Source organism: Canis lupus, chromosome 25, assembly GCF_011100685.1.
Source record: "Canis lupus familiaris isolate Mischka breed German Shepherd chromosome 25, alternate assembly UU_Cfam_GSD_1.0, whole genome shotgun sequence".
NCBI classification, from domain to species: domain Eukaryota; kingdom Metazoa; phylum Chordata; class Mammalia; order Carnivora; family Canidae; genus Canis; species Canis lupus.
In genome coordinates this window covers 7,751,594-7,778,896 of record NC_049246.1, presented here as the reverse complement: position 1 = coordinate 7,778,896, position 27,303 = coordinate 7,751,594, and the positions used below count along the sequence as shown (strand labels likewise).

Genomic DNA, 27,303 nt, shown 5'->3' with positions numbered 1-27,303 from the left:
GATGGATATTACGGTAGGTACCCAGTTAGGGTAAATCTCTGAGCCTCCTCTCCTCATCTGTAAAAATAAAGGATGATTTCACCTATCTTGCTAGGTTATGACACTGATCTAATAACATAGGGGAACCCAGAATGCAGCACCAAAACATTCAATAGGCAAGCAGAATATATGACCAAATGGATATGCTCAGAATAAAAGGGGGGGAAAATAAAAAAAGGAAAAAGGTTGGAGAATGACAAGAACAGGAAATGTAAAGAGAAAAGCAGAGCTGTTCAACTGTTTTTGTTTGTCCTTCTCCATGAGAAAAGCTGTCTTTAATCAGGAAAGAGCAGAATGAGCATAAGGCACCAGAGCCCAGATCATAAATAAGCTCCTAGATTGCTCTGAAAGGTTTGGGTTTAATTCTTGACTCTTCTCTACCCAGTCATGTGACCTATCTCTCTAAGCTGTTTCCCTGACTGAAAAACACAGATAATCATCACTACCTATGAAACAGAGCTTCTAGTAAGGCTCGGGTGAGATAAGATCTGGGAAAACATTTTGCAAATGGTGAGGCACTTTTATGAGTGTAAAGTACTATTATTGTATTAATAAATATAGCACATGATATCAAATTTGCCAAACTGTTTCTGTGCCACAGTAGTAAAATACACTGGAGTGTGTATGTAATCTTGAAATTACTGCAAGTGGATTAGTATGGCAGCGAATGAAAGAGATGAAGAAACAAAATAAAGCAGATGCCTCGATTTTCAAGAATGAGTGAGCACATTCCAGAAACAGTAAACAAACATCTCTGTTAAAATTCCTCAGAAGGCTTGATAGCATTTAAAAACAAAGCAGCATAATAGCTGATGGGCTGAGCTGTTAAACAGGGAAATTCAATGGACATAATCTTACATCTTGATTTAAACAGGAATCTGATGGCCTCTCTTGCTTGATAGCCTCATGGAAAAATGTAGATGAGAAGATAATGCATTTTAATGCCCAGAGAATATTAGATAATTATCCAATTCATTACACATTTACTGAGCACTTAATATATGCCAAGCACTGGGTGAAGTGTTAAGGTACAAAAATAAAATAGCTGCTTTCACGGAATTCGCAGCTTAGCCAAAGAACCAGACACAGCTGACCTAGCACCCACTCAAAAGAGCTGTGCAGGGGGACCCCTGGGTGGCTCAGCGGTTTAGCGCCTGCCTTCGGCCCAGGGCGTGATCCTGGGGACCCGGAATCGAGTCCCACATCGGGCTCCTTGCAGGGAGCCTGCTTCTCCCTCTGCCTTTGTCTCTGCCTCTCTCTGTGTGTCTCATGAATAAATGAATAAAATCTTTAAAACAAATACAGAACTGTGCAGATGAAGTTTGAAAAAACTTGGGGTCGAGAGCAAACTCTGACAAGGAAGCAGTATAAAAATAACATTTGACTCCAATCCTGAGACCGGAGAGAATTCTGCCGCTGAGGGAGGGGGTTCAAAGCCCCAGAGGTAAAGCTAACACGTTAGGACTTGTTAGGAGGAAGGAGCTCTAGGGGAAAACAAGAACAGGTTAAAAGTGGCAGATCACATTCGAAGTGGTTTTCCATTCTGAGTGCTGCACAACTGGAAGAGAGATTTAGCAAGCTGGACTATGTCCAGAGAAGAGTGACGAGGTCAATGTAAGGTCTGAAAACCATGGAAACCAAGTCCGATGAGAAGAGGTCATCAAAGGGATGCGGTGTGTTTAGAGTGGGAACAGATGATAGAAGACATTGATGGTCGCTCTCCCATACCAGGAAGTCCACTGCACGGAAAGATAATGAACTGATTTCACGGAGCAGCAGTTTGGGTTGGGCTCATCGGGGCAGTGCTGCCCGTCTTGCCCGGGACCGTTCCTGCAGCCACAGTCATCTGATGAGTGAGGGGCTGAATGGTCTCCGCAGGCCTCATTCATTCACGCGGCTGCGGGCGCTGTCGGCTGGCTCTTGGTCCACATGGTCTCGCATCCTCAGGGAGGCTAACCCATGCAGTGCCTGGGTGGCTAAACTGGGAGGCTAACCTGCAGTGCCTCGGAGGGCAAGAGTACAAACTGCTAGGCCTCTACCACATTCTACTGGTCAAAGCAAGTGGCTGTGCCAGCCCCCAGTGTAAGGATAGGAAAATAAACACAGGAGAGGTGGCAAGGAAATGTGGCCACTTAGCACTCTACCACGGATACAGGAAGTGACACAAAAGAATAAAGGAGATTTGATGAAATAAATCTGCCTAGTTTCCATATATATGTCTTTGATCTAACTTTAAAGATACTCAAACCCGAAAGCCCAAATCATCGGTCCAAACTTTAACCTCGAAGGTAAACAACTATTATGATGACGCCTTAGAAAAAAATCTAAAGGCAGCACTAAAGGGTGCCTGGAGGGTGCAGTGGGTTAAGTGACCGACTCTTGATTTCAGCTCAAGTCATGATCTCAGGGTCAAGGGATCAGGCTCAGCAGGGAATCAGCTTGAGATTCTCCCTCCCTCTCCCTCCACAGGCCCCCACCTCTCTGTCTCCAATAAATAGTAGTGCTGCTCAAAGGCAGCACTAAATGTGTATTTTATATTTGTGAATATTTTACAGTGTTTAAATCACTTTTATCAATGTTATCTAGTCTAGATAATGAAAGTTGCATTCAGAGGTTAAATAATAGTGTATAACTTATTTTCCTTATATATTATTTCAACATTTCTAAGTTATACACTACATATATATATATATATATACACACACACACACACACACATATATATACTTATAATTTCCTTTGTATGCACTAAGTTAAGCAAAGTTATAGATAGTGATTCTAAGACTTTCTTCTTTTTGGTCCCAGATTTGATGTCTCTTCTAAATCTGATTTCATTTGTTTTCCTATTAAGCCTGCCATTCATGGGTTTTGTTGTGGTCTTTTACCATTTTCAGAGTTGAATTTTTCTTCTCATAAACATAGCCTTCTCTGCTCTTGTTTTCCTCTTTATAGTTTATATTATCTATTGGAAGTTAATATTCCTACTCTCTAACGTTTCCTTTATTTTTAAGATGTTGAGAGACAGAAAGAGAGAGTACAAGCAGGGGGGAAGGAAGAAGCAGGCTCCCCGCTAAGCAGGGAGCCCACCGTGGGGCTTGATCTCAGTACCCTGGGGATCGTGACCAGAGCTGAAGGCAGATGCTTAACTGACTGAGCTACCTGGGGAGGCCCTTAATGTTTCCTTTTAAAAAGCTTTACCAAAAAAAAAAAAAAAAAAAAAAATCTTTATGACATGAGTGCCCAAAATACATTTTATTTCAATCCTATTTCCTTTTAGAAAACAGAACACACATATACCCCCCCCCCCCAAAGAAAGTACTGCCCTCCTTGATAGTAAAAATTTGCCTTAGAATAAAAGTTAAATTGTTCAGGACCACCATGGGGCTAGACCACCTGCTTATCGTTTCCTAAGAGATACCTGACTATATAGCCTAACTGGTACTCCTAACACGCAGACAAAAATATGAGTGCTTTTGTCTTTACAGCTCTCATGGAAATTAGGGAGGCTAGGGAGAGTCAGAGGTTTGTCTGTATGATCTTCCTGAATCATCCCTTTTAAAAACTTGTTTTATCTTCAGTTGAATGTTAAATTATCACTAGCAGGTACAGTAGCATCTGGAATCTGCAGCACAATAAAAGCTCTCCTAGCTACACAGAGAACCGATTAAACAAACAAATCTTGAGATTCTCAAACAGGTGGAAGTAATAAATACCATTCCATCAGCTTCAGAAGTGATGAGGACAATGCATCAGCTCTGGCTTTCTTTATGGTGGTTAAGAGCCTCATGCATTGGGGAAATTGAGAGGATGAAAATAAGAGAAAAGAAAAAAAATAGACAATTATTTCCACGTAACCATCACTTCCACAGCTCCCCCCCCCCCCAATTCATTTAAAATCACTGCTGTGAGAGAAATTCAGGTACTAATCTTGATTTCACAACTTACCACTCTTCTGTGTAGTTCTTTATTTAATAACAAATACCCATGGAAACATATTTAGAGGGGCACCTGGGTGGCTCAGTGGTTGAGCATCTGCCTTTGGCTCAGGATGCGATCCTGGGGTCCTGGGATCAAGTTCCGCGTGAGGCTGCCACAAGGAGCCTGCTTCTCCCTCTGCCTGTGTCTCTACCTCTCTGTGTCTCTTGTGAATAAATAAAATCTTTTTTTTAAAAAAAGAAACATATTTAGATATCTATTAATCACTCACTCTCTGACAAAGTCCAACGTTACTATGTAATTTTGAGTTGTACCCCCAACTTTTCTATGGAAATTTCCCAACATGTAAAACAGAATAATACAATCATTCTCTATGGACTCATGACCCAGGTTCAACAATGATCACAGCCAGGGCACTTGGGCGGCCCAGTCAATAATGCAGCTGACTCTTGATTTCAGCTCAGGTCATGATCTCAGGGTTGTGAGAGCGAGGTCTGCATAGGGCTCCTCGCTGGGGATGGAGCCTGCTTAAGATTCTCTCTCTCCTAACTGCCCCTCCCACCTGTACACATGCTCTCTCTCTAAAAAAAACAATTATCATAGCTAATCTCGTTTCATCTGTTCCATATTTCATTTTGCCGAGTGTCCTGTCAGTGTTCAGATTTCCCTGATTGTACCTGGATGCCATATCCCTTAGGTGTCATGTATTCCACTTTTCTCTCTCCTTTTTATTTTCACCTAAACTCCCCCCCCATAATCTTTTATATTTAGATGTTCAAACCCTTAGAAATGAGTTGAAAGAATAAATCAATCAATGTTGCTTACCCTTCATCTCCAGTCACCAGTCAACATTTGGCCTCATTTATTTTCTCTCTCCCATAGGAATTTTTGACGAATCATTCAAAAATTAACTTGCAGACATCATGACACTTTGCTCCTAAATTCCTTGTCAAGTATCTCCTATGGACAAGAACATGCTCCTACATAACTACAGTAACATGATCCCATTAAGAAAATGAACACTTATTTATAATAACTAATGTTAACAGAATTTTTAAATTTAACATTTTTAAATTTCCCTCATGGTCCCAATAATGTCTTTCATAGGTTCAAATACTGCATTTGATTTTCTGTCTCTTTGGTTTCTTTTAATCTAGAACTGTCCTCGGGCCCTCTTTGGTTTCTGTTTTTTGAAGAGTCCAGGTCAGTTGGCTTAAGAATGCCCCACATTCTGAGTTTTTCTGATGATTTCCTCATGATTAGGTCCAGGTTACACATTTTTGGAAGGAAAGTACAGAGGTAATGTTTGTGTACTTCTGTACATAATGACAGCTTGTACTATCATGTTCAGTTTGGTGACTTGGCTGAGAGGTGGTGTCAGGCAGATCTCTCCTCCATAAAGGAACATTGCTTGCCTTGTAATGTTATACAAGGTCAGTGCAGGAGGGCAGGGATGGGAAGTGGGATGTGACATTGTGAGGCCCCATATAATGATCCTGTTACTCACCGACCTTTCCCCCAATGATCTTTACATTCATTGCTGACCCTGAATCAAGTATTACATTAGGAATCGCAGAATGTTGATTCTTCTCATTATGTAATTTCTTCTTTATTTACTTTGTGCATTGTCTTGTAAAGAGGAGCTTTCTTTCCCCTTCCCTTTTAATAATCTTTAACATCATTATTCTTTATGATGCCCAAATTGTCCCATATTTGGCCAGTAGATAGCCCTTCGAGTTGGCGCCTATGTCTTTATCTACACAAACCTTAAAAATATTGTTTTTATTTTCTAATTAGCAAAGAAATACTTCACTGTGGAATATTTTTACACAGAAAACTTCAAAAAGGGGAGGTTCCCATATTTCCATATCTAAAAATAATTATTAACATCTTGATCTTCTTTCCAGGAGATAGAAAGATAGATAGATAGGTGAGTATATAGGTAGGTAAATAGAATTTTTTAAATCTGATGTTTTGTTACATAAAAACAGAAACATAATATAGAGCAAACCAAGTTTTCATCAAACTTATTTCCAAAGCAATTATTTCCCACTTCATGAAATATCTTGCTATGACATTATTTTTACAGATTATTACATAAATATTCACCTGGATGTATCATAATTTACTTCACCAATGCACTATAGTTAAGCATTTACTTTGTACCAACTTCTTTGTCAGCAAGATTTTACATGTGCTGATCATTTATTATTTTTAAAGATTTTATTTATTTATTCATGAGAGACACAGAGAGAAAGGGAGGCAGAGACACAGGCAGAGGGAGAAGCAGGCTCCCCGCCGGGAGCCCGATGCGGGACTCGATCCCAGGACTCCAGGATCACGTCCTGGGCCAAAGGCAGGTGCTAAACCACTGAGCCACCCAGAGATCCCCCAGCATGTGCTGATCATTTAGAGATACTTTGTTATGAATTATATTTTTGTATCCTTGTTAATATTATCTCCTTACTGAACATGTAAATTTCTTTTTAATTTTATGACAAAGTCTAACACGAAAGCCTAATAAATTTTTAGAAATTTTTCTAGTCACACGTCCATCTTTTACTTTCTACTTTCTGCCTCTGATGATACATTTACAATAGTCTCTCCCATCCCAAGTTTATGTAAATATTCATCTTTGTCCTATTACCTTGTACTTCCCAATCATCTAATATTTTTTTATTTTGGTATTCTTGTATTGGTTAAGGATCTAACTGGATTTTTTTCCACATAGAAACCTGGTTATCCCAATCACATAACTGAATACTTTGTCAATTCCCCATTGTTTTAAAACATTTTTCATTACATACTAAATGATAACAAATAATTAGGCCTGTTATTGGACTTTGTTTTGTTGTACTAATCTTGATGTGTAAATTCCTCATTATCTTTTTTCCAGTATTTTCTTATTTTTTAAATTATATTCAATAGTTGTGAATCTTCCCTTTATACAATTTATACCTTATTTTCTTATTTGTTTGAGGAGACATTTCTGAACAACACCACATAAAAGGATTTTTTTAAGTAGGCTCCACCTCCAACATGAGGCTTGAACTGATGACACCGACACCAAGAGTCACACATGCTCTATGGACTGAGCCAGGCAGGTGCCCCAAGGATATTCTTTTCTAGATGTCTTTCATTCTTCCCCTGGTGGGCTAAAATTGGTTGTTCCAATAAATTTTCTTTTCAGGAGTGCTAAGCACTAAACAATGGGGTTGGCATATATTATCTCTCCTTAACCTTTATAACAATCTTATGAAGTAAATATTTTCTCTAGTTCTTAAAGAAAAACCTTCAAGAAATTAAATAATTGGTCCAAATTTACACAGCTTGGATGCTGTGCTGCCCAAATTTTACCTCGGATCTACACAGAGTCATGCTACATAGGTGTTACATACTTTGCAAGCTCTTGTGTGTCTGAGAAAGACCTTCTATTGTCTTCATACATTAGCAGTTTGGCTGGTTGAGAATTACTGGATTACAGTCCCTTCCCCCAGATGTGTATAATTCAAATATGTTTCAGTTATAAATGGGCTTAATTACACTTAGCAGAAAACTCCAGTAACAGTGTCTTTTAAAAATTTATATATTACATATAAAAATACAGAGGTATGATGGACCCAGGTCAACAAGGGATCCAGGTAGCTACCACCTTTCTTAGTAAGAGGCTTCCATTCCTTTATTCCTCCATTCTGTGCCTCCTGGTGGGCACAGAATGCCACTGCAGTTCCAGCTTCTACATGGTGGAAGAGGCAAGAGAGCTTTGAAAATGTAGTTTTATGGTTGGCACATTGCCGCACCCGACAAAAAGGAACTCAGGAAATTGGAGTATTTAATTAACAGTTTTTGTACCAGTCTTACCAGTATATGTCTAAGTACTGAGTTTATCTTTTTATTATCACTTTCATTTAGTCTTCAATTCAGAAATATGTGCTATTGTATCTGTAATCACTTCTTCAGTTATATTTACTATGGTTTTATTTGGTTATATTTATTATCACATTTGTCTTCTAGATTACTCTTTGATTTTCTGTATTGTGATTCTATTCATCTCTATCTCTAATGGGCTTTTAAAGTCCAACATTTTTTTTATATTCTTTTTTAAAATAGATCTCATTTAGCTCCTTTTAAAATTCTTTTCTGCTTCTTAGTCAATTCCCTTCATATTTAAGACTCACTATATTTTTTTTACCTCATCACATGGAGAGGAATTTTCAAGAAAAACAGTTAAATATATAGAAAAAAAGAAAAATAATAACAAATATCTGTAGATCTACCACCTGGATGGAGCTATAGTTGTTGACATTTTTTCATATTTGTTTTGTTAGCTTAAAATTCAACCTTTCCTTAACTCTGGCATTCCCAATACCTTTACTATACTGCTCTTTTCTCTTTTCCAGAACCCTTACCACCTTCTAATATAATATACAATTTCCTTATACTTTACATCTGTTTCCCTACCTCTGGCATACAAGTTTCATGAAGTCAGGATCTTTATTTTGTTCACTAATTTTTCTCAAGTACCTAGAAGACTCCCTTAAATATAGTAGGCACTCAATATTTATTGAAAGAATAAATGAAGGAAAAGTATATTTTTGTATCTATTCATGCTTATATATAGAATTAGTCCATTTCTTTTAACCGCTTTCTGTACTCCATTATCAGCAAATATAGCTAACATTTATAAAGTGCTTACTGTGTTCCAACACTATTCAAATGGCTTTACATTTCTCATATAATGCTCAGATAGACTTGTGAGATAAGACTGTTAGTAACCCCTGTGCTAAAGATGAAGAAATTAATACCAGTGAGTGGATACAAAATCAACAAACAGGACTTGGTTGCGTTTCTATGTACTAACAACAAAATGTCTAAAGAATAAATAAAGAAAACAATCCTGTTCAAAGTAGTACCAAAAATAATAAAGTATTTGGGAATAAATTTAACCAAGTTGGTGAAAGATCTGTATATTGAAAATTATAAGATTTTGATGAAAGAAATTGATGACACAAGTGGGAAGATATTCCTTGTTCATAAATTGAATGAATGAATTAATATTGTTAAAATGGCCATACTATCCAAAGTTATCTATAGGTTCAATACAATCTCTATCAAAATTCCAGTGACATTTTTCACAGAAATAGTAGAAAAAACAATCCTAAATTTTCTGTGGAACCACAAAAGACCCCACCCCCAAAAGCCAAAACAGTCCTGAGAAAGAAGAAGAAAGCTGGTAGGGCACCTGGGTAGATCAGTTGGTGAAGTGTCTGCCTTCAGCTCAGGTCATAATCCCAGGGTCCTGGGATGGAGTCTTGCATCAGCCTCCCTGCTCAGGGAAGAGTCTGCTTCTCCCTCTCCCTCTGCCCCTTCCCCCACTTGTGTGCACGCTCTCTTGCTCTCTCTGTCAAATAAATACATAAAATCTTAAGAAAAAAAAGAAAAGAACAAAGCTGGAGGCATCATACTTCCTGATTCCAAACTATAGTACATAGTGATCAAAGTAGTATGGTACTTGCACAAAAACAGGCAGAGACTGATGGAACAGAATTGATAGCCCTGAAATAAGCCCATACATATATAGTCAACTAATATTGGACTAGGGAACTAAGAATACTTGACAAAGAAAGGACAGTCTCTCTGATAAGTGGAGCCAGGACAAGTGGATAAGCCCATGAGAAGGATGAAACTAGACGCCATCTTACACCACTCACGAAAAGTAGTTCAGAATGGACTAAAGACTGACATGTAAAAACTGAAACCATAAAACCCCTAGAAGAAAACACAGGGGAAAAGCTCCTTGACATTGATCTTGGCAACAATTTTTTGGTATAGGCCACCTAAAGCACAAGCAACCAAAGCAAAAATTAATAAGGGAGACTACATCAAACTACAAAGCTCTGTTAGAGGGCCACTCAAGGGATCCCTGGGTGGCGCAGCGGTTTAGCGCCTGCCTTTGGCCCAGGGCGCGATCCTGGAGATCCGGGATCGAATCCCACGTCAGGCTCCCGGTGCATGGAGCCTGCTTCTCCCTCTGCCTGTGTCTCTGCCTCTCCCTCTGCCTGTGTCTCTGCCTCTCTCTCTCTCTGTGTGTGACTATCATAAATTAAAAAAAAAAAAAAAAAGAGGGCCACTCAAGAGGGTTACATTGGAAGAACGTGAACTCACCTCTTCCCATAGACACCAAACCTACACTTACAGAGAGAGCAATTCCTCCTGAAGAACGGCGGGCTGACTAAACAGCTTCTGCACCACAAATGATGAGAAACCACACCGGAAGGAGAAGAGAGGTAGACACATGGTGACAATACAGAAGAGAGGTATCACTAAGGGTCCTGCATGCAGACTTGCCTGCCCTCAGCACAGTGAAAAACACGGCAGTTTAAAGGGCAACTATACTATATGTAGAGGAAGTCCATTTAGTAATGCAAGTATCTGAGACACAAGTGGGGAAATGCTGTAACTCTCTCCAATCAGAGGTACCAGTGAATGCCATTTTTAAAATTTTCCTTTTCACCATGATAGTGTGCAGTCAAGAGTCCACAAGCTCTAGCCAGACTGCTAGGGCTGCCCTTGTACACCCCAGGCCCCTGACCACAGCAGCCCCAGCTGTCCCATGAAGGCAGCCTCATCACAGCATGTTCTGGGCATCCCCCCACCCCCACCCAGCCTCTGCCCAACCCAGCTGTCCTGCCAAGGAGGCCCAGGTGCTGCATACCCCCAGCCCCCACTGGACTATGCCTCCTTTAGCTCCAGCCATCCCACCAGGGTGGCCCACACCTGCTCCAGCTTTACCTGTCCCACAAGGCAGCCCTGGCACAGCACTACACAGGACCCCTCATATGGACCACAGCCAATATAGCCACCCCACTAAGGCAGCCCCACATTGATGTGCCCCAGGACACTCTGGCTCATGTCCCCGCAGGCCCCAGCCACCCTGCCATGACAGTCCTGGTGCAATGTGCCCCTCAAGTCCCTCCAGCCTACAACTGACCTAGCCAACCTGCCAGGGTGCCCACGCTCACTTGCTCCAGCTCCACACATCCTGTTAGGGCATCCCCTGTGAGGTGTACCCTAGGGCCCACCAGCCTGCACCTACTTCAGCTCCAGCCATCCCATCAAGGCAACACCAGTGCAGCACACCCCAGGACTTCCCAGCCCATGCTGCTTCTGCCTGCCCTACCAAGCTGCCAGGCACACATAATCTACACAGAGGACTCTCCTTCACAAAGCCATTTCTTCACGACTGTGAGAAGTAGGTGTTCACCTAATTCATAGGAACAAACACAGAAAGTCAAACAAAATGAGGAGACAGAAAAATATGTTCCAAACCAAAGAACAAGAAAAGTCCCAAGAAAAAAAGCTCTAATGAAATGGAGCTTCAGAGTTCAGAGTTCAGAGTCATGATCACATAAGGATACTCAAAAATCAGACAAAAAGTTCAGAGTCATGATCACATAAGGATACTCAAAAATCAGAAGAGAAATGGAGGAACACAGTGAGAAGTTTAAGAGGGTTAGAAAATATAAGAAAGAGCAGAACAGAGCTGAAGAATAAAATAACTGAAAAACACACTAAAGAGCATCAATAGCATTTTGGATCATTGATCTGGAAGAACAGTGGAAAGCACTCAATCAGAATAGCAAAAGGAAAATGAAATTTTAGAATAAGAATAGTTTAAGGGACATCTGGGACATCAGGTGTACTAACATTCACATTCTAAGGGTTCCAGAAAGAGAACAGAGAGACAAAGGGGCAGAAAACTGATTTGAAGAAATAACGGATGAAAACTTCCCTAGCCTGAGGAAGAAAACAGACATCCAGATCCAGGAAGCAAAGACCCCCAAAAAGATGAAACCAAAGAGATACACACTATGACATGACATAATGAAAATGGCAAAAGCTAAAGAGATCATCTTAAAAGCAGCAAGAGAAAAACAGTCACATACGAGGGAGCTGCCATAAGACTACCAGCTGATTTCTCAGTACAAATTTTGCAGACCAGAAGAGAGTTGCAGGAAACAGTGTTGACGAGGAAAAATGTATAAACAAGAATACTCTACCTGGCAAGGTGACCATTCAGAATTGAAACAGAAATAGTTCCCACAGCAGCAAAAACTAAAGGTGTTTATCACCACTAAACTGGCCTTACAAGAAATTGCATAGGCTCTTCCTTAAGTCAAAAAGAAAAGGTAATAACTAGAGGTATGGGGGGAGGGGGAACCCTCTCACTGGTAAAGGTAAATATATGGTAAAGGGCACTTTTAAAAGCTAAAGGTTAAAAGGAAAAAATACTACAGATTAAAAGCCAAAAATAGTAAAACCAATTATGACTATAATAAGGGAGTTAAGAGATTCATAAAATAAAAAGATGAAAACATGACATCAAAACATAAAATGTGTGTGGGGGGACCAAAAATGTAGTGCTTTTAGATTGTGTCAGAACTTAAGTGATTAAGGACACCTGGGTGGCTCAGTGGTTGAGTGTCTGCCTTCACCTCAGGGTGTGATCCCGGGGTCCCAGGATCAAGTCCCACATCAGGCCCCCCCTTAGGGAGCCTGCTTCTCCCTCTATGTCTTTGCCTCTCCCTCTTCTGTCACTCATGAATAAACAAATAAAATCTTTTTTAAAAAGTAGATTGCTATATATACAGGCCAATATATATGAACCTCTTGATAACTAAACAAAAAACCCACAATAGAAACATAAAAAATAAAGAGAAAGGCCCCCAAACATAACACTAAAGAAAACAATCAGCAACAAGAGACCAAAAAGAAATAGAGAACACAAAAACAACCAGAAAACAAATTTTTAAATGGCAATAAGTCCATACCTATCAACAATTACTTTAAAGGTAAATGGATTAAATGCTCTAATAAAAAGAAACAGCGTGGCTGAATGGATTAAAAAATCTATATGCTGTTGACAAGAGACTCACTTCAGATCCAATCACACACAGACTGAAAGTGAAGAGATGGAAAAAGGTATTCCATGCCAATGGAAAAGAAAAGAGAGTTGGAATAGCAATACTCATACCACACAAAACTAGTTTGACTGGAGGTACTTGGATGGCTCAGTTGGTTGACCATCTGACTCTTGATCTCAATTCAGGTCATGATCTCAGTGTCCTGGGATCAAGCCTCACATCAAGACCTACCTGTTATTTTTTACCTTTTTGATAATGGCCAAAGTGCCTAGTGTGAGCTGATGTCTCATTGTGGTTTTGATTTGCATTTCCCTGATGATTAGTGCTGTTGAGCTCCTTTCCATATGACTGTTGGTCACCTGTATGTCTTCTTTAGAGAAATGTCTGTTCCTATCTTCTGCCCATTTTTAAATCGGGTATTTTGAGCAGCCTGGGTGGCTCAGCGGTTTAGTACCACCTTCAGCCCAGGGCTTGATCCTGGAGACCCGGGATCGAATCCCACATCGGGCTCCCGGTGCATGGAGCCTGCTTCTCCCTCTGCCTGTGTCTCTGCCTCTCTCTCTCTCTCTCTGTGTGTCTCATGAATAAATAAATTAATTAATTAATTAATAATAAATAAATAAATAAAATCTTAAAAAAAGAAAAAGATTGTAAGAAAAGACAATACATAATAATAAGGGAGTCAATCCAAGAAGGGGATAGAACATTTGTAGATATTTATGCACCCAACAGAGAATAAGACTTAAGTCCTATCAAGCATCTTTTCTGATAACAATGGTATGAAACTAGAAATCAGTTAAGAGAAGTAGAAAAAACACAAACTCTTGGAGACTAAATAACCTGCTACTAAACAACCAATGTGTCATTGGACACACCAATAAGAAAATCAAAAAGTACCCTGAGACAAAGTAAAACGGAAACACAATTTTCCAAATTTATGGGATATAGCAATAGCTGTTCTAAGAGGGATGTTCATAGTGATACAGACCTACTTCAAGAAATAAGAAAAATCCCAAATAAACAATCTAACTTTACACCTAAAGGGACTAGAAAAAAAGAAAAAACAAGGCCTAAAGTTAGTAGAAGGAAAGAAATAATAAAGATCAGAGAAGAAATACAGACTTAAAAAGGACCATAGAAAAGATCAATGAAATAGCTGGTTTTTTGAAAAGACAGACAAAATCAATAATCTTTATAAAGAAAAAAGACTCATCAAGAAAAAAAAAAAAGACCCAAATAAATAAAACAAGAAACTAAAGAGAAGTTACAACTGACATCACAGAAATACAAATTATAAGAGACTACCACAAACAATTATTTGCCAACAAATTGAAAAAACAGTTTTCCACTGGACAAAGAAATGGATAAAATCCTAGAAACACACAAGAAGAAAACGGACAAATTCCTAGAAACACACAACCTTCCAAGACTGAAATATGAAAAAATAGGAAATCTGAATAGATCAATTACACGTAATGAAATTGATTCAGTAATTTTAGAACTCCCAAAAAACAAAAGTCCAGGACTAGAGAGCTTTACAGGTGAATTTTACTAGACATTTAAAGAAGAGTTAATCCCTACCCTTCTCAAATTATTCCAAAAAAAACTGAAGGGGAAAAAAAAAAAACTGAAGGGGAAGTAACGATTCCAAACTCAATTTATGAGGCCAGCATTACCCTCATACTAAAATCAGATAAAGACACCACAAAAGAAATAAAATTTCAGGCCAATATCCTTGATGGACATAGATGCAAAGATCCTCGACAAAATATTAGCAAACCAAATTCAACATAAAGGATCAAATTGCATGATCATGTGGGATTTATTCCAGGGATGCAACGATGGCACACCACCTGCAGATCAGTCAATGTGATATATCACATTAACAAAACAAAGGATAAAAATCATATGAACATCTAAATAGTTGCAGAAAAAGCACTTGACAAAAATCAATGTCCATTTTTACCCTCCTGGCCACTAGGCACCATGACAGCTAGCCTGTGTAGCCCAAGGAAGGTCCTTCAGGCATTTGTCTAGATAACCCTCCTTGGGGTCCTAGCCATGAGGCCAAGAACTCAGCTGGAAGTGGAGGCCTGTATGTAGGTCCTGGAGGGAGATCATGCTGTGGGATTGTCCAGACCCATGGAAGGAAGGGGGGTTCAGGGGAGCAGCAGGGGGAGCTTATAGCAGGAGAACCAAAATGTAGGTGGCTCTTGTCTCACTCCAGCGCTTGCCCTGGGTGGTACAACACCCACTTATTAAAAACTCCCAACAAAGTGGGTATAGAAGGAATGTACCTCAAAAAAAAAAAAAAAAAAAAAGGAATGTACCTCAATCAACCTAACAGAGGCTATATATGACAAATCCACAGCTAACATCATGCTAAATGGTGAAAAGCTAAAAGCCTTTCCTCTAAGATCAGGAACAAGGTAAGGATCTCCACTCTTGCCATTTTTATTCAACATAGTACTGAAACCCCTAGCTACAGCAATCAGACAAGTAAAAGAAAAGGCTTGATTCAAATTGGTAAGGAAGAAGTAAAACTGTCATTATTTGCAGATGACATGACACTATATACAGAAAACCCTAAAGACTCCACCAAAAACCTATTAGAACTAATAAATGAATTCAGTAAAGTTCCAGAATAGAAAATTAGTATATATAGAACTTGGTTTGCATTTCTATATACTAATGAGCTATCAGAAAGAGAAAGGAAGAAAAAAAACTTATTTAATTAAACTGCATCCTCCCCCCCACCCCCCCCCCAAAAAAAAAAAAAAACTGGAGATAAATTTAACGTAGTAGGTTAAAGTAGGTTTCAGTACTCTGAAAACTGTAAGAATATTTATTGGGGCGGGGCACCGGGGTGACTAAGTTGGTTAAGCATCTGCCTTCGGCTCAGGTCACAATCCCAGGTCCTGGGATCAAGCCCTACATCAGGCTCCCTGCTCAATGGGGTGCCCCCTTCTCCCTCTCCCTCTGCTGTTCCCCATTTGTGCTCTCTCACTCTCTGTCAAATAAATAAACATTTTTTAAAAGATTTTATTTATTTATTCATAGAGACAGAGAGAGAGGGGAGCGGGCAGAGACACAGGCAGAGGGAGAAGCAGGCATCATACAGAGAGCCTGACGTGGGACTCGATCCAGGGTCTCCAGTATCATGCCCTGGGCTGCAGGCGGCGCTAAACTGCTGCACCACCAGGGCTGCCCCAAATAAACATTTTTTAAAAAGAATATTTTTGATGAAAGAAATTGAAGATAACACAAATAAATGGAAACATATACTCACAGATTGGAAGAATCAATATTGTCAAAATGTCCATACTACCCAGATTCAATGCATTCCCCATCAAAATACCAATAACATTTTTCACAGAATTAGAACAAATAATACTAAAATTTCTATGGAACAACAAAAGACCCCAAATAACCAAAGCAATCCTGAGAAAGAAAAACAATGTGGAGGTAATATGCTCCCTGATTTCAAACTACAAGCTATAGTTATCAGGACAGTATAGTACTGGCACAAAATAGACACATAGGTCTATTTTGAAAATAGAAAGAGAGCCCAGAAATAAACCCACATTTATATGGTCCATTAACCTATAACAAAGGAGGCTAGATATACAATGGAGAAAAGACAGCCTCTTCAATAAATGGTGCTGGAAAAACTGGACAGCCATATGCAAAAGAATGAAACTGGGCCACTTTCTTACACCATACACAAACTCAAAATATCAAAATAACTCAAATACATTTTAAAACTTGAATGTAACACCTGAAACCATAAAAATGCTAAAAGAAAATATAGGTAGTAAGCTCTTTGACATTGCTCCTAGTAATATTTTTTTGGACTAGTCTCCCAAGGCAAGGGCAACAAAAGCTAGAACAAACAAATATAATTACATCAAACTAAAAAGGTTTTGCACAGTGAAGGAAACAAAATAAGAAGGCAACCTACTGAATGGGAGAAGTTATTTTCAAGTCATACATCCAGTAAAGGGTTAATATCCAAAGTATATTAAGAACTTACACGTGGAACTCGATCCCGGGTCTCCAGGATCAGGCCCTGGGCTGAAGGTGGTGCTAAACCGCTGAGCCACCCAGGCTGCCCAAAATATACAATTTAAAAATGGGCAGAAGATAGGAACAGACATTTCTCTAAAGAAGACATACAGATGGCCAACAGTCATATCTAATCATCAAGGAAATGCAAATCAAAACCACAATGAGACATCAGCTCACACTAGGCAGACTGGCGATTATCAAAAAGATAAAAAAATAACAAGAGTTGATAAGGATGTGGATAAAAGGGTCCCTCATACACTGCTGGTGGGCATGTAAATTGGTGCAGCTATTATGGAAAAAAAGTATGGAGGTTCCTCAAAAAATTAAAAATAGAAGTACCATATGATCCAGCCATTCCACTTCTGGGTATTTATCTCAAGAAAACAAATACCAACTTGAAGAGATATCTGCACCCCTGTGTTCACTGCAGCATTATTTACAATAGCCCAGATATGAAAGCAATCTAAGTGTGCATCAATAGATGGATAACAAAGATGTGTTGTATATATGAAATATGACTTAGCCATAAAAAGAATAAAATCTTGCCATTTTGACAACGTGGGTGGACCAGAGGGCATTATGCTAAGTGAGATAAGTCAAACAGAGAAAGACAAACACAACATGACTTCACTCATATGTGGAATCTAAAAAACAAAACACATGTTATGTGTCAATGACATTTCATTAAAGCTGGAAAAAACAAAGACTCATGAGTTGCACAGCTGGATTAAGTCCTAGACTTCCGGTCCCAGAGCTGACTATAAAATAAACTACATTTATTTGTCCTTTTCTCTAGTGACATTTAGTTTGTTTGCAATTTCCCTACCATGAGCAGGTTTCGGAGACCATCAGTGTGCCTATCTCCCTTTGCATTTATACAACAGTGCCTGAGAGTATATACATCAAGTAGAATAGTGATGGACTTCTTTTTTGTTTGTTCTTTGAAAGCAGAGCCCATGTTATTTAAAGTTTTTCTTCTTCCCTGCAGAAAATTTTTTTCTTCGATAGAATATATGTTCCATGAAGGCAGGAATTTTTGTTCTGTTCATTGCTCTATTCTGAGCAAACAGAAGAATATCAAGCACATGAGAGATATTCAATAAATATCTGCTGGATATATATGAATGATTCTTGAATATTAGGCTCCGTTGCCTTAATTATGCAAACTCCTTTTATACAGCCCCAAACTGTGTGAGGAGAATTTCTAGTTACTCATCTTTGTACATTGAGAATTTTACCCAAACCTTGGATTTACCTCCCAAAGGAGACAGAAAGAGAGTATTCTTCTTGGATTTCAGCACTTTCTCTGATGTTATTGGTATTCTCCTCAAGGACTTTAAACTGGGGTGGGGGGCGGGGGTGGGGGTGGGTAAGGAATAAGTTAAGTTCTATGACTCAACAGCCTGAAGAGAATGGGGTGGGAGCCACAGCAAATGACCTGGGACATTCTCCCCCAAGTCTGGTGTGGCTTGACCTTCTTGGCGCTGCCAAACACCGTGCCAAGGTTCAGCCTTGCCCTTGCAGAGATGGAGCTCAACCTCTGCCGGCCCCATGGACACTATCAAGCCCCAGCGGCTAAGAAGACTTCAGCGAAGAGTTCCCAGACTGTCCTACCACTCCCTCTTGCCGTTCCCCTTGCTGCCTCTCAAGTAGGGCATGTTCATCAGATCCAAAACCAGACTCAGCCCTTGAGTGCCAGTGTGGTCCCGTTCCACGTTATCTGGAAGAACTTCCTTCCTCTTTCATGTGAATAGCTCCCTTCTGTAGAATCTAGCCACAGTACTGGTTTCCTCTGTTTCTATTGTTGGTCAATTCTGTGGTGCTCAGAATGGGAAAAAGAACCAGAAGCACACCTACCTCTGTGCTAACTTGTCTTCAGCTGTGTTTTCCAACATGTCATAAGTCAGTTACAGACAACAGAACAGTGGTTGAATAGGAAAACTGTCATTTAGGCTCTTTTCTGACTGCTGCTTCTATGTGAAAGCAACTGCATCTTTGATTCTAATTTTTAAACCTCTTTTTAGTGTAACTACTGGGTGGTGGAAATGGCACATCCCATGTCTTCACGTGTAAAACACAGGAATGGTTTTCTTGTGCTCTGATGGAAGAGGACTTTGGAGGGGATGGCTGTACCCCTTTTTTGCTCTTGTCTATTTTCTACAGCCCATTCATTGTTTTACAACTAACTCTCTTTAGGTGAATAATCTTCTGTTTGCTTTTGTGCTTACTCAACTGAGAGGACAACTGAGCAGACATCTCGTAGAAAGCTCCTGGAATTAATAAATCCAGCAACTATTTAGTGATTTAGGCCTACAAGGTGCCAGAACTTCTCTCAGAAGCTGAAAACATTTTCCCATATCAGAACTTAAGACACATCTCATCTCACAGAGCTTACCTCCTAGTAAAATAAATAGATAATAGGTAAGCATCTGTCAGGTGGTGCTAATGTAAGGGAGAAAAAAAGCCAGAGTACAGAGCAAAGAATGTTGGAAAGGCATAATGTTAGGAAGCAGAGAAACCCCCTCTCAGACCTGCTGCTTCATCATACCCTTAAGAAGTGTGGAAAAAGAACATTGAAACCTCCTAGCTATATAATCATACCTCAACAAGATTCCCTCGTTAACTGTGAAAAGTGGATGTAGGTGTGTTTGTTCATGAACATGCCTAGTAAGGTAAGACCACTTTGTGTATTATGAAATCTGGACTCTTTGAAGCAAATGTGTAATCCTCTGATCCTAACGTCCTCACTTATAAAATGAAATTGACTGTATCGTAGAGTTATTGTAAAGATCTAATAAGCCAGCATATAAGAAGTGCCAGGCATACAGTCAGCACTTAATAAATGTGGGCTTTCTTTCCTTTCTCTCTCCCCCTTTCCCAGGCTCTTACCTTGATAAAAACAGCCTTCTCCCCAAGCCATAATGATGCAACAGAGATCCTTACAAAAGAACAATTAGAAATTAGATCAGTTTTTCCTTATTGTACTATTTCCTCAATCCATAGAGCTTTTAATCTCTTTAAACAATTTGGAGTGAAGACAATTTCTTATTGGGTTCTTCTAGAGTCTGAATGGGCCTAGAATGGTGCCATAATATAGAAAAGAGTTCATTGAAATGCCATGAGGGAGGGAAGGAACTAGATTGAATTACAAATGTCCTATCATGAGAGCCGGTGAAGAAGGGGCTTTAGACCCTCCAGAGTTGGGTGTTGATGACATCTCTCTCCAACACATCATAATCAGGATAAATATGAATACTTACTAAAAAATCTAATTGAGTACCTGGGTGGCTCAGTCAGTTAAGTGTCTGCCTTTGGCTCAGGTCATGATCTCAGGGTCCTGGGATTGAGTCCCACACCGGGCTCCCTGCTCTGTGGGAGCCTGCTCCTCCCTCCTGCTTGTGGTCTCCCTCACTCTCTGTCTCAAATAAATAAATAAAATCTTCAATCAATAAAATAAAAAAAATCTAAGTCATCCCCTCCTATTGTCCCCAGTGGTACCACATTAATAAAGAAAATACATTCCCTCATGGTGTGTGTGTGTGTGTGTGTGTGTATATATATATATATATATATATCAAAAGAAACATATCATCATTACTGACAAATAATAAAATGTGGCTTGAAATCAAGGTAAACTCAGCCCCTTTAATAAAGGCCATGTACGTGTTTTGGGTTTTTTTTTTTTTTTTTTCATCAAACAGATCAAAACCAACCTTCCTCTTTCAGAGTCACTCCCACTAGCCTCTTCACTCCGTGTAGAAGTAAAGGCTCTGGAATAGAAATAAGTCATCCCTGTGACCTTGATCAAGATGTCTAACTTCTCAGAGCTTGGTTTCTCGGGCTTGGACTACGGAACTTCTTGTGCATGTCCTGAGATTCTTCTATGAAAACATTCTTCCCCTTTCACTTCTTCCTCTATTTCTATTGCTTCTCTAATCATAAACCACACCTGCAATACTATACCGCTCCAATTCAGCAGGGTGTTCTCCCACTATCCCAATGGCTCTGGGACCATGGTGATGGTGAATCTCCTGGATAGTTGGACAGCCTTTCTAGCAAGTAATTATAAACACACACTGCATTGTATATTCTTACTCTCTGTGAAACATTTATAAGTCCTTATTCATCCTAACCTCCAGAGAGAGGTATTGTTAAGGACTCTCCACAATGAAGAGAGGAGATTTAAAATCCACGTGAGGAAAATCATTAAAAATGTAAAAGGCTAGTAGTTTCTCCAAGTAGGCCTAAGTGAATAAAGATCTGATATGTCACCTACCTGATTATTTTCATATACAGAGACTTGGAATACTACAAACTTTATATTTTGACTTTACTTTGATTTACGACAGTCCTGCTGACCAGGGGCGCTGTGGAGCACAGGATGACTTGGGATCTAACTACTCACCATTTAGCTAACCTAACTGATCCCCTCTTCTCAACTGCTTGCCATATTTCACTATATTTGCTTGTAAAGTATACCTTCATCCTCACCTCTGTCTTATCATTGCATCACATCAGGAAAGCATCCTCTCACTTCCTTGGAAAGCTCTAGTGCCAAAAAATGGAAAGCTGTTTCTCTTGATGGAAAATTTCATGTTATGTGGAGACATGAATAAAAGAAAAGACAGCTGTCAGCAAGCACCCTTTGAGCCTAACTGAAAACGTATAACAATGGTGCCAAAAGGAACTGGAACATTGCAAAGGATGCAACATGTACTAGAGTGTGGTTCTCAGACTTTGGTTGATGTGCAAAGAGTCCAAGAAATTCAAATTCCAGGGTACTGACATAAAGTTGACAACATTTTTCATATATGGCCTTAAAAACAAAAGGAAAAACTACCCTCTTCTATTGTCATTTCATTTCAAATGGACAATCTCTGTAGTGGAATATTATTCAGACATAAAAAGTAATGAGGTTCTAATATAGGCTATGACATAGATGAACTTTGAAAACATTAGGCCAAGTGAAATAAGCCAGACACAAAAAGACAAATACTGTATGATTCCACTTACATGAGGTATCTAGAGTAGTCAAATACGTAATGATGGAAAGTAAATCAGAGGTTACCAGGGGATGAGGAGTTATCGCTTCATGGGTAGTTTCTTGAAATAGATACTGGTGATGGTTGCACAACATCATGTAATTAATGCCACTAAATTGTACACCTAAAAAATGGTTATAATGGTTCAAAAGGGGGACATTTTCACACACACACACACGGTGCAAAGCATAGAGGTAAACAGATCATCCACAGTAGCTTTCATTGATGTAAGAGGAAAGGACAGATGCAGATCCAGGTGAGTTTGTCAGTTCAGCTGTGGAAACAGATATTCCTGGATCATCTGCTGAGAGTGAAAGGGTCTTGGGGTTGGAATCCTATTTCTTCTACCAACTTGGTACTTCTTTGTGCAGGTTTTGGTGTTCCCCGTGATCTGGCCCTGAGTTTATCTAACCAACACATTCACTAATTCAAACCATCCACTTCAGCCAAGCCATTCTCCTCACCAGCTGAGTAGACCACCCAGCTGTCTCTCATCTCTATCTTCTTATTCATGTTGCTAATGCTTTCCATTGTTCAGCCACATCCTTCCCATTTTCAAGGCCAGTTCAAGAACCATTTCCACATGGAAGGCATTGTCCTCTTCCATAGTTTTCCTACCCCCCTAATCATTCTCAGTGACTTCGCTGGCCTTGAATACCAACAGCATATAAAATGTTCTTCCTTGTTAGAACTTACCCATAGCAGTGTATTAATTATTGTTTTCCACTTACTAGTCATTTGTAGGCTCCTTCTCTTAATCTTATTTACTAAGCAAGTACTAATAGTTTTCAAGTACCCAGCAAATACTATTATTGTTGATTAGTGAATAATTAACAATTGTTGGTAGTTAAGTAGCCCACGCGTTCCACAGTACTTTCACACATATAATTATGGGATCATTGTTTACCACAGCCTCTTAAATCCCCACAACAAACTTATTAATGAAATATTAGCTCCATTTCAGTGAAAAAGAACCTGAGGTGTTGAAGAATCAAGTGGCTCACGTTAGTTCACATGCTAATTAACAAGTTAATAATTAATATTATATTTAATAACAATTAGAATCAATCTTGTGTATTAAGAAATTTCCTAATATATGTCCAACTGAGAATAAACATAGGAAAAAAGACTTTTTATACAGAAAATGATACATTTATTTTGTTATTTAATAAATGTTTTGTCACACAACCTGAGTCCATTTAGCCATCTTATTTCACAAAACTATTTTCAACTTTAAAAAGTTATTTTCACCTTTAAAAAGTTAACAAGTAATACATATTTGTCATGGAAAAATGAGAAAATAAGTCAGGGGGAGAAAGTCCATAATCCCACTATCTAAAGTCAACAACTACCAACAGATATCTTTTCACACATTTGTCTCTAAGTCTATGTAGACCCCCTTTCTTTGAATAGAAAATGGAATTTTTGTGTAGAGAGATAGATAGCTTTGCTAATAGGCTTTTTAACTTAATGATGGGAATTGATATATTTGTATGTCAAATACATCTATGGTCCCATTAATGACAGCATGACTTGTAAGCTAATCCTCTATTTTTATATGTTTAAGTTGGCTCACATTTCTTCTATCATATAAAAAAGCTCTGTGATGAACATTCCTCTCCCTTCATGTACTTGTCCAATTATTGCCTCAGGATGAATTCCTAAAAGTAGGACTTACAGGTCAATGATAAACTATTTTTGAATTTTTTTTTCATGAAATAGAGGTGATAAGACAGATTTAGGGGGCATGCTAAGTTTTTAGTATTCTGTTGTACTCAAAACTTTCTTAAACCTGATAAAACTGTTTTTTAAATATTTCCAAAGAATTTAAATAGGTGGTTTCAACATCCCAGCCCCTTCAAACTATAAAAACATATAGGTAAAAAGCACAGAAATCTAACATTGATTTGGAAGACACAACATATCCTAATTTCAATAACATTTTTATTATATCTTTAATAAAATGAGAAAAGCAGGAAGAAAGATGAACCCACATTTGTAAAAACGATCTCCTCCAATTTTTAAAAACTTTTTATTTTTCTGATTCAAAAAATACATATTCATTATGGAAAATTTGGAAAATACAGAGAATAAGGAAAATAGAATTTCCCAGAATCCAACAATACTTCAGATAGCCTTACAGTTTTACGACTTTCTCCACGTGTACTTTTTAACAATTAGCCATTTTTCTTCTCACCTCACCCGACCCCCCAGAAAAAAGGGGAAGACAGGTCCTTGAGGGTCACGGCGGGTGACGTTCGCCGCACCACTTCATCCTGGCTGAAGGCTTCCCTTCTTGCTGAGCTGTGCCCTGTTTCCCTTCTTACTTCCCAGATTGCTACACAAGTGCACAAGCCACCATCCCCACCACCACCACCAAAGCAGGGCCAAGGCTCCTCTGCCTCTAGAACTCCCAACAGGAGAACTCACAAAGTCAACCTCCAGCTGCCTGCTTCATTTCAGAGCCAGGCTTCTCCCCAGTAACACCTTGAAGATTTATCTCCGCTGATCAACATCTGAAGCAGCAACGAATACCTCGTAAAATATATACAACATTTAAAGTTTAGCAAGTTCTCTCACACACATTTAACCTCTGCGAGAGTCTTCTGAAGTGGACAGAGCAGACATCCCCATGTAACAGAAAAGGAAACTTAGGTGCAGAGGAGCTGAGCAAAAGGCCAAAGGGAAGTGAGTGGCAGAGCTTGGATTTGAAGCCATAAATTGACTCCAACGTCAGAGAGCTCCTGACCTAGCCATTACTAACAAACCATTCTTAAGACTGGCAAGTAGAAATTAAGAGCCAGAGGGATCTTCAATAAATCACCTAATCTAATCCCTTCTTAGTAGCTATAGATAAGGAAAATAAGTCCCAGAGAAGCTAGGTGATTGCTGAAAGTCACCAGCTTTCGTGATGAAGAAGATCTAAAGGCACAATCTTCAGACTCCCAGGCCAGTGCTCACTCCAGTCGTCCCTAGAGAGATGTTCTTTAATAAGCTGGTCTCTCATCCGGTGTCTTCTGGTTAGCCAAATGTCAACCAGGAATTAAAATCCTAAAAGTGTAGAATGTTAGAGCCAGAAGGGACCTTAAAGACCGCCCAGGCCAACCCACTCGCTTTACAGATAAGGAATCTAAGGTTCAACATCCCACGGATTTGATGTTCAATTCTATGCACTTTTCCTTCCACTTGTCATATCACTTCCCTTTTAAGTAGTTAAAAACAAAATCTGGCCAAAGATTTTACTTCCTTCTTTGACACTCAGCGTGCCACAGGCCACGGATCAGCAAAATCAAAGTGAAACTAAATGGGACTTGAATTCAGAAGATACTCAGTTTGTAACAGATGTACCCACCAGGACTGTGTCACAAAATACCCAAGTTCTGCTGATTTCTAATCAGGCTCCCCCACTCTCCACCCTCCCTCCCTAATCAGAGAGGCCTGTTGAAATCCATGTGTTTTAGGAAAGGGTGCCAATGACCCTTTGGAAGTCACCACCCCTTTAATCTGTAAAAATGTAGCAATACTGTTTTTGCTAAAGGCTTGACTCCACCAATCAGCCAGGAATCCTAATTAAACTGGCAGCACATCACCGGGGCTGTCACAGTTCCCTGACCCCAATGGATTGAGACCCTGCTCCCACCATCTTTGTGTATCACCCAGATCAGCTCCTGAATGTAGCCTCCTCGATTGTTCTGTAGCAGTTCCACGGTTCTATGGCTAGCCTTACTTCTCTAAGGAGATGGAAAGCTCTTTGAGGGCAAGAGGCTCCTTCTATGGCCCTTCGCTTCAAGGAACTTGAGGAAGGATACACAAAACCGTGTGCAAAACCCAGCGCAGTCACAGAGGTGTAAACAGGAAGCCAAGGAGCCCAGAGGGCGAGCACCTACCGGCGGGGAGGGGTAGCTGCTGGGCAAAGTGACAGATCCGAGTCTTAAAGGGCTAGTGGAATCAGTCGGGCAAAGGTAGGCGGGAGGCAAGCCAGGCAGGCGGGCCAGCGTCAGCAGAAGCAAGGAGAGAAACAGTTCAACGTAGCATCTAGTGCAAAGCGGGGGCTGTGGGCATGAGGCTGTCGCGGTGGGCCACAGGGAGGCGGCAGGCGGCGGCAGGCGGCGGGCCCGCGCACCTCCCGCTGCCCCGTGCCGGGAGCGCCGCTTACGCAACTCGCGAATTTGGGCGCCCGAGGCGAGGCTCCGCTAATGACCTCCCGCCGAGGCCGCGCCAGCCCCTCCCCGTGCACCTGTGCACCTTCGCAGCTGCCAAAGCAAACGCGGGGCTGCTTGATTCCGCTCGATTCTCCACGCGGGCGCGCCCCCCGCCCCGCCCCGGCCCCGGCCCCGGCCCCGGCCCCTCGGTTCTCCGCTCTGCTTTAAAACGCCTGTGGACGCACCGTGGCGGGCGCTGCGCCAGCGGCCGGCCCGCGGCGCTCTCTGCGGTCCCCGCCGGGCTCCCGAAGAAGACTCCCTGCGGGCCTCCGGGCCCCGGCGGGGAGGCTGCGGGGGCTGCGGGGCTGCGGGGGCTGCGCGCTGCGGGCGGCGACGGCTCCCTCCGCGGCTGGCCCGGGGCCCGGGGTCCGGCTCGGCGGCCGGGCAGGGGCCGTGCCCTCTGGGGCTTGCGCAAGGCGCAGCGCCGACACCGTCCCCCCGGGAAAGCGCAGCGTGGAACCCACGGGACGGGCCGCGGCCGCGCGGGCACCGGGGGCGGCGCGGGCTCCCCCGCAGCAGGCTCGGGCCGGGGCCGGGGCCGGGGCCGGGGCCGGGACCGGGGCCGGGCGGACGCGGTGGCGGTGGCGGTGGCGGGGCGCGGGGCGCGGGGCGCGGGCCGGGGCGGCTCGGGGCCGGGCTCGCTCGGCGGGGGTCCGCGCGCCGCCCAGGCCGCTGTCATTACCTGGCCAGCGTAGTTTTCCCCGAGCCCGGGAGGCCTCGCAGGAGGTAGAGGTGTTTCCTGAAGCTGTGGCGGCGCGGAGGTGTCCCACGCGGGGGCGGCGGGGCTGGCGGCCGAGGCTGCTGCTGCTGCTGCTGCTGGAGGCTCAGCCTCCCAAAGGATTCAAGGAAACTCTCCTCCATGGGGTGGGGGCTGGCTGCGAGGGCCCCGGGCTCCCTCCCCGAAGTCACGGTCTCGGCCAAAGCTGTTGTTTTTGTGGCTCTCCGGCCATGTGATAGATGGAGGGGCGGCGCTCGGAGCCCAGCCCCTCCTTCCCGCCCCACCGAACCGCGCCGCGTGGGAGGGGGCGTCCCCACCTGGAGAGCCGCGGACGCTGGGAGACCTGGGCGCGCCCCGCACCCCGCGCCCCGCGC

The 27,303-nt window shown here is 41.3% G+C and overlaps 1 protein-coding gene, 1 long non-coding RNA gene and 1 other non-coding gene across 5 annotated transcripts in view; all 3 read right to left on the bottom strand.

Annotated features, from left to right (window-relative positions):
• The window catches only part of N4BP2L1 (NEDD4 binding protein 2 like 1), a 34,231-nt gene extending 6,928 nt beyond the window's left edge, over positions 1-27,303 (bottom strand). For 2 of the 3 annotated variants that reach the window (XM_038573335.1, XM_038573336.1), the window contains exon 1: positions 26,894-27,303. In XM_038573335.1, the coding sequence (XP_038429263.1) occupies positions 26,894-27,072 (179 nt within the window). In that variant the 5' untranslated portion in view covers positions 27,073-27,303. The remainder of the gene's footprint in view (positions 1-26,893) is intronic. The other variant, XM_038573334.1, reaches the window with a different exon arrangement.
• On the bottom strand, positions 18,845-18,973 carry LOC119866037. Its single transcript, XR_005378972.1, has one exon. It is a non-coding gene; the product is annotated as a small nucleolar RNA SNORA16B/SNORA16A family (small nucleolar RNA).
• LOC119865898 lies at positions 20,330-26,336 on the bottom strand. The gene is made up of 3 exons (XR_005378364.1): positions 21,459-26,336; positions 20,681-20,737; positions 20,330-20,382 (listed from the first exon to the last, which is right to left on the bottom strand). It is a non-coding gene; the product is annotated as an uncharacterized LOC119865898 (long non-coding RNA).